The sequence below is a fragment of the Lepidochelys kempii genome, chromosome 6 (genome assembly GCF_965140285.1).
Source record: "Lepidochelys kempii isolate rLepKem1 chromosome 6, rLepKem1.hap1, whole genome shotgun sequence".
Lineage (NCBI taxonomy): Eukaryota > Metazoa > Chordata > Testudines > Cheloniidae > Lepidochelys > Lepidochelys kempii.
In genome coordinates this window covers 76,953,364-76,969,539 of record NC_136385.1, presented here as the reverse complement: position 1 = coordinate 76,969,539, position 16,176 = coordinate 76,953,364, and the positions used below count along the sequence as shown (strand labels likewise).

Here is a 16,176-nt window from a genome sequence, read left to right as displayed (position 1 = left end):
GGAAATAATCTAAGAGCATTGGGATGCCCACAACCTCAGGGACAAGACCTTTCTGTTGGGCCCATGAAGTGAAATGCACCCATTTGGCTTGGTAGGATTGTCTCATGAAGTCCTTCCTGCTATTGGACAGGACATCTCGTACTGCTGACAAACACTCCCATGCTAGTGGAGGCATCCATCCAAAAACCAAACTGTCAGGTGAGGCATCCATAGATCGGGGTACTGGAGTCTGCCATTGTGTTGTCTGAGCAATTCTGGAAACATCAGGAGCAGGAGAGGAGGATGCTTCGACGTGTGGAGAAGAAGGGAAAAGCAGAACTGGCGAGGTCAGAATGGAGCGATCAAGATGACTGTTGCCCTCTCCTGTCAGAGTTTGCAAAGGATGTGTGGCAAGAGTGGTAGTGTAGGGAAGGCATAGTTGATTTGGTCCAACCAGTCGATGACCAGGGCGTTGCCTTGTGAATGGGCATCAAGTCATCCCTTTGAACAGTACTGAATGAACTTGGTGTGAGATGCAAAGAGGTCCTCGATTGGAGTTCCCCAGCAACCAAAAATGTCCATGATTACCATGTTGTGCAACTCTCATTCGTGGTCGGTTGCAAAATTCCCTCTGAGAGCATGGGCAATCACGTTCTGTGTTCCTGGCAGGTAGGCTGGCAACAAAAGGTTATGATGTGCAATGCACCCTCCCTTTCCAGAAGCATACCACTTCCACACACAGGTTTGGGGACCTTGTGTCCATTGTGTACATATGTAGTAAACTGTCATGGTGTTGGTCTGAGATGACAAGGACATGACGAGAAAGGACAGCTGATAAAAATGCACTGCATACCTTGTGAATCGCCTGAAGTCCCAGGGTGTTGATGTGCATCCTGGCTCCCCGAGTTGTCCAAGTGCCGTGTGTCATGCAATCTCCCATGTGGATGCCCCAGATGTCAAGTGATGTTCCTGTTATGACCATCATGCTCAGGGAGGATGGAAGGAAGAGCATTCTGGAGCAAACTTGGAGTGGGTCTGTCCACCATTGAAGGGAAGAGATGATTTCTGGTGGAATGGTAAGAATGGTGTGCATGTGGAAGTACACTCTCTGCAGCCAGAGCTGTAGTGTGTGGAAGCACAGGCAAGCAAAGGCCGTGACATACATGCACAGTGCCATGTGACTGAGGAGGGAAAGGCATGTTCTGGCTGGGACTGAGGGACTGGAAGTCACCAGAGTGATCAGGCCCAGTAAACTCTGGAACCTGTCTTTTGGTAGATAAGCACATGAGGGGGAGGGATAGCTCAGTGGTTTGAGCATTGGCCTGCTAAACCCAGGGTTGAGAGTTCAATCCTTGAGGGGGCCATTTAGGGATCTGGGGCAGAAATTGGGGATTGGTCCTGCTTTGAGCAGGAGGTTGGACTAGATGACCTTCTGAGGTCCCTTCCAACCCTGATATTCTATGATTCTATGATGCTCCTATGAATTCCAGTGACTGTGTAGGGTGAAAAGTTAATTTTTTGATATTGCCGGTCACTCCTAGGGAGGAGAGGAGTAGAAAGAGCTGGGACGTTGACTCTTGAGCTTCCTTTCTGGATCGTGCCACCAGCAGCTAGTCGTCTAGGTAAGGGAACACAAGGACTCTGTCACTGGAGATGAGCCACTACCACAGAGAAAACCTTTTTGAAGACCCGTGGGGCAGTGGTAAGTCCGAATGGGAGAACCCTGTATTGGAAGTGCTGAGGACCAATTCATTCTTAGGAATCGTCTGTCGGTCATGTGGATGTCTATATGGAAGTATGAATTTTGCATATCAAGAGCCATGAATCACATGCCTTTTTCTAGTGAGGGAATGATAGCTGCAAGTGTGACCATCAGTAACTTCGGCTTGCAATCGGAATGGCTGAGATGTCAGAGATCCAAGATTGGTCTCCATGCTCCCTTCTTCTTGGATACCAGAAATAGTTGGAATAGAACCGTGTCCTGATAAGCTTCAGAGACTGACTCCACTGCTCCTCTCTGCAGGAGGGAGTCCACCTCTAGAGTAGGCATATTGTCATGAGAGTGATGGGGTGGGGGATGTGGAGGAGGTAGCATCACAAACTAGATGGTATAGCCATGTTGAATGACATCCAGAATCCACTTGTCTGTTGTTAGCACTCTCCATGCTTGTAGAAAGAGTTTGTGATGGTCCCCAAAAAGTGTGGCTGGGAATAGCATTGGGGTGCAAAGTAGCTGATGGCTCTCTAGATGCACTAAGAAATACTGATTATGAGACGATTGAGTGTGTTGCATGAGGACTGCACCACTGGAACAGGCATATGCGATCTGTGGACCTTTGGGCATTTCTGTGGAGGTTCCTAGGTGATAGAACTGGGGACTCCTATAGCATTGCATTGGTGGTGGACAGTACAATTTTCACTTTGACCCTGGCATATATATGCCTAAGGAACGCAAGATGGCTCGGGAGGTTCTCAACTGTGTTCTGTACCTCCCTAGGGAAACCTGAGGAATGTAATCAGGATTCCCTCCTCATGACAATTCCAGTCCCCAACATGCATGGAGACATGTCTGCTGAATCAACCACAGCCTGAAGTGTGGACTTAGCAATCAACTTGCCTTCCTCTAAAATAGTTTGGAATCAGGCACAATCATGTTGATGTAGCTTATTCACAAAATCCGTCATCTATCCATAGTTTACAAAACCATATTTGGCAATCAGTGACAGATAGTTTGAGATCCAGAACTGGAGACTGGCTGGGGAAAAGACTTTTCAACCCACAAGGTCTAACCTCTTGCCCTACTTACCAGCATGGGTGGAGCATGGATGCTGTTGTTTAGCCTGCTCCATAGCAGTCTGAATCACCAAGGAATTGGGCGGAAGATGTGAGAACAGAAACTCAGACCCTTTTTGGGGGATATAATGTTTCTTTTCTGCCCCTTTCAGGGTGGGGGCACACGTGGTCAGGGTATTCCACCTAGTGCATGCTGGTTGGAGAATGGCATCATTGATAAGTAGGGCCAGCCTGGCTGGTACCAATGCATGGAAAATGTCTAGTAGTTCGTGCTGACTGTCCTGCACCTCTTCCAATGGGACCTGAAGAACATTAGCTTATCCTCCATAGCAGCTCTTGCAATTGATGATTTGCAAGGGAGACAGAATGGCATTGATGACACAGATGTGTCTGGAGATGATGAGGGAAACATCTTCTGATAGGTTGGGGCTCGGCTGATTGGCGCATAGTCTAGCCTTGGTTCCGAATGTCTACTTGACAAAGGATGGGGCAGTGAAACAGGGGAGTCGTCCTGCGCTGAATGAGAGAGTCCCGAAGGTGAATATTGGGGCCATGAGTTCCAATATGACTAACCTGCTTGATCCTGCTGTTGCACCGGTAGTGTCAAAGGAGTTGAGTACCAGTGACTCCTGGGCTGAGGTACGGGAGAGTATTGCCATGGTGCTATTGGAACCCTCTGATAGTCATGTCTTCGGAACTGAAGTGCTGGACGATGCATAATATCCAGGTCCTCATATTCAGAGCAACTGGAGTCCTGTACAAATGGCAGTGCCAGTGGAACTGGGTGTGTTGTAAGAAGATGCCCAAAAGGTGGCAGATCCGAGATGCTGGATGAGGCTCGCTTAGTAGGTGAGAGTACCGGAACACATGGAGACCTCATCTGTTCCAGGGCGAACAGTTCATGAGGCCCAGGAGTACTTCCGAGTCTCGCTGGAGTTAGCACCCAATCTATAGATGGAACTGGGGCATAGCACTGGTACTGGCGGAACCAGACTGAGGTTCCATGGTAGGAGATGCACTCTTGGACTGCTCAGGCCAATGGGTTCCCTAGCCAGGATCCGACTGCAAGATCATGGTGATCTTCATGAAGTGTTTCTTAAGTCAGAAGGCTCTGCCTTCCTGTGTACGAGGACGTAGCGTGGGTTTCCCCTAAACAGTATAGACAACGTTAGTGTTCATCACTGAGGGAAAACAGGTGAGGGCAGGAAGCGAGGACTTCGAATTCTGGTCTCTTTGGCATAATCTAGTACCCAGACCCAGGTGCTGGGGTGGGGGTGGGAGTTGGGGATTGTTTGGTGGGAAACCATGAAAATGGTGTCCCAAGTCCTTAATTCTACATGAACTTTCAGAAACAAGAAAATTACTACAAAATCAGGAAAAATCTTGACAGTCTTGGGTGCTGTGATGAATGCGGGGGGAGGCTTGGGGACTGGTTGGTGGGAAAACACCAAAGAAGCATCCCCAGGCCTTAAATCTACAAAACTTCTAGAAACTATTACAAAACCGCAAGAATCCTGACTATGTACAAAAACAAGAAGTTTTTTGAAAAATTTTGGAAAATGTGTCACCGAGGACAAGAAGACAGCAGAAGCTCCAACTTGGACCATGAGGCAGTGAGAGGGAATTGAAGACATGGTCAGCCTGCCCCACCCTTTATTGTCAATGGTGAAACCACGAGGCAGTGCAAGGGCACATCTACAGACTAATGGACATTACTGTGCATAATCCTTAGTGGAATACAATAGAGACTATCACTCGAGGAAGAAGCCACCATAATTATCATCTTATTACCAACACAAAAAGGCAACTGATTAGAATGAAAGAATAATACAGATGCATAGTGACCATGAATTACTCAAGTTCAAAATAGAAGAAATGGGTTCACTGGAAGCAGCAGTACCAGGGTGTCACAAGTTTTTTTAATCAAAAAGTTTTGTGATACCAAGTCAATGCCTTACAGAAGTCTAAGTATATTCCATCAACACTATTACCTTTATCAACCAAACTTGTAGTCTCATCAACAAAAGTTAGTTTGACGGGATCTATTTTTCATAAACCCATGTTGATTGGTATTAATTATCTCCCCCTCCTTTAATCCTTTATTAACTGAGTTCCGTATCAGCTACTCTATTATCTTGCCCAGGGTTAATATCAGGCTGACAGGCCTATAATTACTTGGGTCATCCATTTACCCTTTCTTAATATTGGCAAAACATTAACATTTTCCCAGTCTTCTGGAACTTGCCTTCAGAAACAATGTCTACAGTGAATTTGTGGATTTAAAGGACTTGAGCAATAGCGGTTTATTCATTTCACTCATATACATTCAGGTGTGGTAAATTTACATTTGTAGTACACAGGGTAGCTCATCTATTTTTGATGTCTATGTTAAGGAGAATTGTGCTGGATTGAGATGAGCTGGGAAGCATTTGAAAATTACAAAAGCACAAAAACTATATCCAAGCAACATTAAGGGCCTGAAATTTGAAATCACAGAAAGCAACAAAGTTTGGAATCAAGATTAAATCTCCAGTGTTCAGCACAAGTTGTGCTGAAGTATTGAAGCCTAGATTTCCAGTAATACATGTACCATTCCCACATGTGACTCCCATCTCTCATATCTTTATTGCCTGGCCGTAAACTCATACATAAATGGTGTAAACGTCCTTGGTAATAATTTCAAGGATGCACACTAAAATTCACACCATCCTGGCTAGAACTGCGTTAAATGTTTCCAATGTAACTTGAGGCCATACAAAACTCACCTCTTTCAGATTTTGTTACAAACAGGTTCACACCAGGTTTAGCCCTTCAGGACCATCTGTGCCAATTAATGGTAAGACCAGGGGTGCCAAGTATCACTCATGTCTCATCAATATCACACATTTGGTAGCTCTGCCATGCATGCCCTACTGCATACAAGCAGGGAAGCATCCAGCAGTAGTGAGAGGAGAGGATGTGAGGGGGAATAAGTAGAGGAAGCAATGACAGCAGCAGACGGTGGTGAGATACAGTATGAGCTCAAAGCTCCTCCAGCAAGATTCAGTCCTCTAGCCAGTACTGTTTTTTCATCAAGTCACATTTGAAGAAGGGAGTCCCATTTCTTCCATATATGGAGAAGCCTATCATCTGGGGAATGGGATGACTCAGGGGATCAGTAATGGGACATGAAGTCTTTTATTTCTCGGTCACTGGTTCAAATTAGACCCAGATTCATAGTACCTATAATTTGTTACAGTCTGACAGATGTTCACAGGCCTGTGTGAAATGAATGGTTTAAATCTCAGTATCCTTACAAATGGACAAGCATCCAGATCACTTGTCAAGCCTCAGCAAAGAGACCTGGACTAAATGAGCATATTGGTTTTGAGTTCCTGGTGGCAGCAACTTTGAATGAAACCTCTAAAATGAGAAAACAGAATTAGCAATTTGGTTAGAACCTTTCATGGGATCAAACATGGTGTATGCAGAGGTGAATTGAATTTGTTGATTTTAACCTAATCCCAGACACTTGTTCAGAATACTGAATCATCTCACCACTAGACTATCTCCACCAATGCAAGCAATGATGGGAGTGATAGTGTACATCAGCTGCTGTTATTTTTACTTCTGTCACAAATTTAGATCCGGCCTGAATGACAGCGATAAAAATGCTTTTTTGCCAATATGCTCCACTGTGGGCACCAACAGTGGGGCTACACTGCTGGTAACAATGATGAGAAATTTTAAAGGAAAAGAAACCTACACAGTCTTAGAGATGTCCAGAAAGAAATAAAGTGATGAAACCATTAAAATAATTAATCTGCAGTATATCACCAGGATCATTCAAGAGTTCAAGATGGCTAGCTTAGCTAACCTTGAAAATAAAAAGTTACAGTAGAAGAGGACATCGAGGTAGTAAACTTTTTAAAAAGTGATATTTAATCCCAAGGATTATAAAACAATGAGCTTTTCTTCAGTTCCATTTATTGCTGGATGGGAACTAAGTTACCACTGGATGAAAGATGAAACCTTGTCTTGGATTAAAAACTATTTAAGAGATAGTAAATAAACAATAGGAAAAAATGACCAGTAACTACTAGGGAAAGGGATTAATATTAGGGTGACATGGAGTTCAGTATTAGGGTTTGTGCATTTTGTTATGTATGTATATGATACAGTAATCCATTTACATTTCGTTCAAAACTGAAGCAAAAGAGTCAAGTAAATATATCAGCAGCATGGGAGCCAGGAGACCAGGGTGCCATCTTTGACTGTGCCACCAGCTTACTATGTTACCTTCAGCAAGTCACTTATCCTCTGTGCCTGTGGTGTGTCCCAACCATAAAGCAAGAAAGACAAGATGCAAGGAATGTGGTTTAATTAGGCCACATCTTTATTAACTCAACTGGGAAATACCCAGCAAAGAAAGATACAGTTCACTGTCTTTTCCTTGATTGTTCCCACCTATCTGGGAGGGCTGCTGTCAGCCCTGCCCCTTCCCTGGTTCCTGCCCATCACTGCAACTGTGCCATCCTCCCCTCATATATAAGTAAAAGGGGGCTGTATCCCACTGTACCAGACATTAGGAGCAGCAACCTTCCTGCCCCAGCTTCCTTAGAGGATACATTCCTCCTAAGTCCACTTCCAACTTTGGTTTATCAAGTAACCATATGCCCTACGGAATGAGTATCTGAACAGGACACTTGCCACCTGCTAAGTTGCAACCACTTGGCCGTACCTCCTTACCTACCCGATTGGGCCCCGACCCCTTTTGGGAAGGTGATGAAACATACCCTCCCCAGCCAATCTGGCAATGAGGGAAAAATTCCTTCCTAGCCCTGAAAGAAGAAAGTGAAACTAGTGTAATGCCCATAGCAGATCATAAAAACACAGTCCTACTCTGATTCTGTGGGAGGGTGCGTGCTGCTGGTCTGTGGTGACAGAGCATTCTCTATGGAGGGAATGAGGTATAAATATTCTCCCTCTCCCTCCTGCTAATACACACATAGCAACATGTGCATATATTATCAAAAAATTCCAAAACAAAACCCACTCTATTGCACCCACTTCTCCCCCTGGGGCAAGAAGAAGAGAAGAAATGTGATAGATGTTTAGTTGGGTTGCTTAACACATCACTGAAGGTGCTCAGCTAGAATAGTGATGAGTATGGTATCAGAACCTACTCCTGGGGGAATTCTGCACCACTGTGCAATGCAGACTTTTGCAGAAATTTATGTTTTGTGTGCAGAATTTCCTCTCCCCCAAAGAAATGGGCTGCAGTGATGATGGCTGCCACTAGGGGCCACTGGACCCAGTAGAGACCAGCTCACACACAGAAGACACTGCCAGGGGAAGCGGGAGAGAGTGAAGAGTTCCTGGAAGCTGCAGTTCCCTGCATGCCCTGAGGGAAGGAGATGGCAGCATGCAGGAAATTCCACACATGCCAGGGACCCAGCAACAGGCTGTTTCTCCTTCTGGATCCCTAGGCTCTAATGAGGAGGGGGTGTCTAGGCTGGGTGGGACACGGCTGGACTCTGTGGGGAGGGGACATGGGTATCTGAGCTAGGGAGGACCCCATGACTGGGCTTTCAGGGGGAGGGATTGTGAGTGTCTGGTCCCTCCAGCTGGGCTCTGGGATGGGGGAGGGGGCAGAGAAACAGAAACTGGGTTGTCATAGGGGTTTCTTTAACTCTCTACTCCGGCGGGAAATTTTGTGTGCCTGTATTGTTACAGACATACTTGCTGACAGGTATTTTGAAATAAATTACCAAAGTAATTAAATCTCATGTGATTACATAGTGTTATTTTGATAAATTAAATTTGCAGAATTTTGCAGAATTTTAAAATATTGTATCTATAATTTTTATTTTTTTGGTGCAGACTTTTTAATTTTTTGGCACAGTATTCCCCCCACGATTAAGAATCCACATAGACTAGACTAGAGATAATGGTTACACAGTTTGTAAAACAATTTGATACCACATGAGGGGTACAAGTCCAAGAACTTTGTTATTATTATAGTTATCAACATATCAACTACAAGAGGTAAGTAGAAAGGTGTCAAAATTTTCAGAAAACATTAATATTAGGATTAGTTAACAATAGACTCTAGAAAGACACCATGATAGCAGCTCAAACTCAGTAAAGACAAGTGGAAGAAACAGTGGTACGCTCTAACAGGTTCTGAGTTAGGAACTACCCTAACTAGGAAAAGTTCTAGCCATCAAAGCTCAACAAGAATGTTTACTCAGTGCACAAGTGTAAGAAAGGGAAAGAGAATCATAGAATGGAAAATATTGTGATGCCATTTTGTAAACTGATGGCATATCCCTACTCATCACCTTAAATACTATGTATAATTACAGACAGAACATAAAAAAAAAAAAGCTGAAACAAGAACAGTACAATGGTAAGCAGGAATGGGGGCTTCCATACGTGGTGAGATTAGAATGACTATAACTATTTAGGCAAAAAAGAAGACATCGAGAGACAAATATACGTAAATAGAATATAGTGGATGCCAGCCAAGTGCTCTTATTTACTCTTTCCTAGAGTATTAAAGAACAAAGAAACAACCACGCCACAGACCAAGAAGGCATGCAACAAAATTAAAAGCCAATATGTTCTATTAATAAAAGGAAATATTGTTTACTCAGCATATAATTAGCTCACAGAATTCACTGTCACAGGACACTATTAAAGCAAATATCTTATTTAAAGTTAAGACATCTATAGGAATAAGAATATACTCTTCACTTACATTGGCTGGGATAAAATTAAGAAAATACAAATTCCATGTACACTGATCAGCTGATGTCAGGAATAACATTTTCCACATAATATAATATTGTACAATTAAAAGCAATTGATGTCTTTCCTGTAAAATATATGGCCTTGGCCACTGCTGAGGACAGGATAAAGGACAATATGGACCTTTGAGCAGCTTCAATATGGCAGTTCCTATGGCACTAAGGATCAAGTAATCTACAAAAAACACCAACACAATGATCTTTAAAAAGAAGTGTTTGATTTTTAAATTCTGATGGGGAAATGCTAGCAATTAAGGTTTATTTACTTATGTATATCTGGATTGTGTAAATAAAGCTGGTTAGTCCCAACAGTAGCGAGGCATAGGCTTAAAGGAAGGCAAGATAAAACAGCATGTGGGAGAATGCTAGTGTTAATGTGCACACAAACAGCACACTATCTCACCCCAAGCACTTACTGCTAAAGCTGTAAATACAAACTGCCAGTTAAATTAGATGAAAAGACAACCTACAACAGCCATACCTGTGGATTCCCTCTTTTACAGGGTCCCTGCTAACTTTATGAGAAACTTAAATACATGTATTACATTTTCTGGAAACATATCATTAAGAACTTGTTAGAATCATTAAGAACTGTGATAAGAAACTTGTAGCCTCCGTAACAGCCACACAAATTTATGATTTAAAAACTTAAGCAAATTAGATTAAGTACAATAACCTTGAGAAGGAGAAGTGTTATATTGAAAAATGTCAGAAGTATTTAACAGTACAATTTAATACGTGCTGTTGTTCAAAAACAGTTTTTACTTAGGCAATTATATTATTTTAGTACTGTAGCTTCATAAAGTAAAGTTATTTAAAGATTCCCTGATGTTAGGAGGACCTTTATAAAAAAAGAAGATGAAGCTAAATTCAGAGACCACTTTCTTTCAAGCGTGACAAGAAGTTATAGCTTATGGAAGAAAAATTAAATGGTTATGACTGTCTCAGTGATCACAGTTTTTGTAAATATGAGTCCTTTCAGGAACCAACTGAGTCACAGTTCTTGAGACTTTTCAGACATTAAATGCTAAATTGCTTCAGACTTTGCGAGTGATATTGCTCATTTGGGAATACTAACTTCCTTGTATAGTCACCATAATGATTACAACTGGTTCTGATAACCTTTAGGAGTGCCTCATATAACTGCTCTGACAATACCAGATTCTGGGTTTCTAACTGTGATGCATGATACCCAAATATGCAGAAAAAAGTAGAGTACAACTTCAGCAGAATAATCATCAAAACTCCCCTCGAATGAAGCTTCTTGTAACTAATGTGATTTTTTTTATGCTGCAGAACTATTACAATCGCAATTACTGGCGCATTCTAGAATCAGCACTCCAAAAATATTTTGTGTTTTAATCAATTACATTGCATAGGAATACTTTTGAAATACCCACTTTCATGAGGATTACCTATTACTGTTCACCGAGCAAACATTTTTCTTTTATTTCTTACATAGTGCCACATTTGTAGAAATATATCACATGTAACATTGTCATGAGGATTTGGTGTAGTGGCTGCCTCCATTTCCCCCCACCTCTCTTTGGTAGATTACCTTGATCTTTGACTAGATGGTCTCCTGAGCTGGACCCACACCTCCTCTTAAAGGACAGCACATCCTGTTACACATTATCCCAGTCCCCCTTTTCTATCTCCAGGGGAAGGCTCTCCATAAATTGTTAGAGCCTTATCTACATCGCCCAGCCAGGATGACATTTCCTTTTTAACCTCAACAAGGAAGGCTAACAAGAAATTTGTGCTGCTTGAAGAATGAAGTGGTATGGCCATAGTTTTCAACTCAGCCTGTACAACCAATGTCATGCACATATTCTTGAGTGTTGCAAATGAAGGTTTATGCTGAGTGCCACTTTTTAAATGTCCAGTCCTCTTGTGGCTATGGTGGAGCAGCCAAAACTGGCCTTTACCTGGGTGGAACTGGCAAAGGGCTGACTCAGAGTCTGTCTAGAGCACTCTTCATGGATATGGATACAATTATATCATTCACCATTGAGAAAATTCTATAAAGAGTCAGCTCCTTTTGAGATTCTTACAACCATCAAGGTCCATGAATCTTTGCCTGCAACACCCAGATGATCAAGTGTTTGTTTTCCTCTTCCACCCCCACTATTTTCTGGATTGTGTTCTGAGATGTGCAGCCAACTTTGCCTGTCTCCTCTGGTGATTACAACTCCTCCTCTATGATGCAGTTCAAGCCTTCATTGGTCTTGGCGTTACTCTGCCAGAAGGGTCTCCACCTCAGTGGGAAGCTCATTCAGCTTCTCCTCCAGCAGCAGCTGCTGCTCTCCATCTCTGCCATTAGCCAGATTAAATCCTTTTTCTTCAAGGTCTATGTCACAACCTTTTCTTTTGAACAGCGCATCTCATCCAGCTCCTGCATACACTCTTTTACCTGGGTCTGCAGATGGTGGAGCCCTTTGATGGCTTCACCTTACCTTTTATTCGTAGAATGAATCTGGTCTTCCAGACTTGGTTCTCCAGACCTTTAGGCCATCCCCAAATTTTCCCTACCAGCTATAAACATGGGGAGCTGTTACTGCTTCTGTTCCAGCTGCTCCAAACCATGCTTCAATTTCTCCAGCTCCACTCTTTGCTCTCTATCTTCCTCTGAAGCTCTGGTCAAGAACAGAGACTTTGTCTCATCCTCTCAGGCCTCCACATCAATGCGGCTGGTCTTCTCCACATATCTATTGGAAAGATTCTTCTCTGTGAACAGTTCTATCTCCTTTTGTTTCTTCACCACATTGGCGACTCTTTGCATCTAGGGATCCAAATGCCCTTTCAAATTACTTAGCTCTTGCTGCCAGAGCTGTCCCTTGGGTATGGCGAATCGGGGCGACTGCTCTGGGCTCTGCGCTTTGGAGGCCCCTGCGCTTCAGTGTGTATGTGTCATGCAGGGGGTGCTAGGCTGGCCTGGGGGGGTGGGGTTAGGGATTCAGGGGGCCATTCTGGCCCAGGGGCTTGGGTTAGAGGTTCAGGGGGCCAGGCCAGCTCGGGGGATTAGCGGGGAGGGGGCCTGGCACTGGCAGTGGAGGTCACGCCTGCACTCATCGGCGGGAAGCACACATTGTATTTCTTTTTCTTATTCGGCATCACGGGGCTCAGTCTCTGGCAGTGGTGACCCCAGCCTGCCCCGCTCCGCTAGTTCCCGGCATCGTGCACCACTGCATCGAGTGCCAGTGTCCTAGCGCTGCCGGAACACGCCAGCGCCAGGCTGACCCCATCCACTGCACTTCCACCCCAGACCTCTCCCCTTTTCCGGGACCCCCCAGCACAGGGGCCACCCTATGACACTCCATCATCCCTTGCCACCCAGCACTGGTGTCCCCTCCCCACACCAGATTTCACCTGTATAAAATGTTAAGGGGGGCCCATACAGACTGATTTGTCCCAGGCCCCACACCCCTCTAGGGACGGCCCTGCTTGCTGAACGTGAGTCTTTCCTTTCCCAATACTTGCAGTTTCACTGGACTCAGCAAGGTTCTACCAAAGAATGGCCATACTGGGTCAGACCAAAGGTCCATCCAGCCAAGTATCCTGTCTACTGACAGTGGCTAATGCCAGGTGCCCCAGAGGGAGTGAACCTAACAGGTAACGATCAAGTGATCTCTCTCCTGCCATCCATCTCCACCCTCTGACAAACAGAGGCTAGGGACACCACTCCTTACCCATCCTGGCTAATAGCCATTAATGGACTTAACCTCCATGAATTTATCCAATTCTCTTTTAAACCCTGTTATAGTCCTAGCCTTCACAACCTCTTCAGGCAAGGAGTTCCACAGGTTGACTGTGTGCTGAGTGAAGAAGAACTTGCTTTTATTTCTTTTAAACCTGCTGCCCATTAATTTCATTTCGTAGCCCCTACTTCTTATATTATGGGAACAAGTAAATAACTTTTCCTTATTCACTTTCTCCATACCACTCGTGATTTTATATACCTCTATCATATCCCCCCTTAGTCTCCTCTTTTCCAAGCTGAAAAGTCCTAGCCTCTTTAATCTCTCCTCATATGAGACCTGTTCCAAACCCCTAATAATTTTAGTTGTCCTTTTCTGAACCTTTTCTAATGCCAGTATATCTTTTTTGAGATGAGGGGACCACATCTATATGCAATATTCAAGATGAGGGCGTACCATGTTTTTCTATAAGGGCAATAATATTCTTATTCTCTATCCCTTTTAAAATGATTCCTAACATCCCGTCTGCTTTTTTGACTGCTGCTGCATACTGCGTGGACGTCTTTAGAGAACTATCCACGATGACTCCAAGATCTTTCTCCTGATTAGTTGTAACTAAATTAGCCCCCATCATATTGTATGTATAATTGGGCTTATTTTTTCCAATGTGTATTACTTTACATTTATCCACATGACTTATCTAAAATGTCAGATTTCTGTGCCAGAAACTCAGGCCTGGTCTACACTAGGAACTTACACTGGTATTGCTTCATCTAAGTGGTGTGAAAAATCCACACCTCTGAGAGGCATAGCTATACTGACCTAACACGCAGTCTAGACAGTGTTAGGTTGACTGAAGAATTCTTCCATCCACCTAACTACTACTTCGTGGGGGTGGGGTGGATTACCTATGCTGATGAGAGAACCCCTCATGTCGGCATAGATAGTGTCTACACAGAAGCGCTACAGTGGGGCTGTAAGAACGTGCATCGCTGGAACCTGGGGCCAAGGGGGTTCTGTGCTGCTGATGCCATTACATCATCATGGGATGTTTAGGCTGGGCTCCCACATGAGGACCTTGTGAGGGTGGGCTTGGCAGGAAGCACCACCCAACAGGGCCTGAGTGGCAGCCCCTGGTAGCCCAATGATGGAAAACTGTCTGAGCAACAATGCAGACTGCCTGTCTGTCTCTGCTCCAGACCCTGCTTGTGATAGACCCTAGACTCTGGCTTCCAACTCTGTTTGTCCTTGGCTTTTCTCTTCAATTGCTGTCTGTAACCTGGTGCCTGACCCTGATCTCCTGGTAATCTGACCCTGCCTGCCTCCTGATGCCTTACTCTTGGTTTGCCCTCTTGGACTTTGAGCTCCTGGTATCTGACTTGGCCTAACTCCTGCTCCAACCACTAGTCTGACTGCCCTTGTTCCAGTTGTGACAGGCACAGCTACATGCTGCTGTAGCATTTTAAGTGTAGACATAAACTTCCAGACTTACAGTGTCTCAGCTGCACAACTATTTAGGGTCTACCAAGATCCTCTCACTACTGACTCCATGCCACAGGGTCATTTTCCTGAGGCCCCTCGGCTGTCTTACTTTCATGGACTTAGTTTTTAATCTCGAATCTTTGACTTAATATGAATACAGGATTAGGACATTTTTCATGTCACTTTTCCATAGACTGGAAGATTCAGACTCAATTTACTAAGTAACAGTCTAACCTAAAGCCCAGTTTTATTGCACCTAGTGATTTAATGATGAAAAAAACCGCAAAGAAATGGAGACCTAGTGAGACTATGGTAACATTACTGGTCACTGGCAAGTGATGCCTGAGGTTTAAAGATCTGTGCAATATTGGTACTTAAGACCCATAACTGATATTATTTAGCTTCCAGTTTTTCGGCATTGGTTATTTAAGATAACATATTAATATATGTACAGCAAACTCTCCGAACACTAAAATATGAACAAAAAGGTTTAAAAAAAATGTGCTTGCCTGTCTGAATAAACTCTTCCAATTTCTCCTTGAAGGGATGGAGATGCTGTTCTGAAGATTCTTTGCAAACGACTCTCATCTGCTTTTCACAGGCTAGAAATAAAAGCGCAGAGTTAGATACTTTAAAACTGAATATTTAACTGACAACTCTTAAATAACCCTATTATTTCCATAATTATATGCCTACTCATATACCATTCAAACTTTATCAAGCAATACATATTTCATACTGCACCTGCCTTGCTGAATCTAATAACTGCATTAAAGTCAAGTCGCCTCAGCCAGAATTGCTGAAGAACTAGACAATCTTTTTTTAAATATAGGTTATATGCAGTAGAATTCAGCTTTTGTAATGACTGCTTGTAATGGGAGTGGGTTGGAAACTAAATTGAAACCAGTATAGATCATGAAGAATTCATTAACGTTTGGAAGGAGCACCACTGCCTCACAAATAGGCCACCAAAATCTGCCCCAACTGATGTCTGAGTTGCATGAAGGAATAGTCCCATGAAGTATGCAATACAGCAATCTAACACGAAGGTAACAAAGGTATGGATCACTGTGGTGAGGTTCACTTCCAGAAGAAGAGAATGCAACCTTCAGGTCAAATCTAAGTGATAAAAGCATCTCTTGGCTACCATTGCTTCCTCGACATCCCAATATAGCTGCAGATCCAACAGGACTACCTGGGTTGCCAAATTAGTAACAAAACGCAGGCAAACTCCACCAATCAAGGGAAGACGTGATCTCTGCCATTTTCTTAGTTTATTTCCTCCAAAAGCATGAGCATGACTTTAGTCTTATTGGGACTGTGTCGACTGGCTTGCCCGCATCAATATACCAACCCCAGCAAGATGCTGGGTGAACTGGTAAACTGCTCTCACTGCATCTGATGATATAAAGAACTAAAACTGGTTGTCATCA

General features: G+C 43.6%; 1 protein-coding gene across 2 annotated transcripts in view; it reads right to left on the bottom strand.

The window, feature by feature from the left end:
- The window catches only part of LOC140913108 (formin), a 246,752-nt gene that overhangs the window by 56,554 nt on the left and 174,022 nt on the right, over positions 1-16,176 (bottom strand). For both annotated transcript variants that reach the window (XM_073348842.1, XM_073348843.1), the window contains one exon: positions 15,253-15,345. In XM_073348842.1, the coding sequence (XP_073204943.1) occupies positions 15,253-15,345 (93 nt within the window). The remainder of the gene's footprint in view (positions 1-15,252; positions 15,346-16,176) is intronic.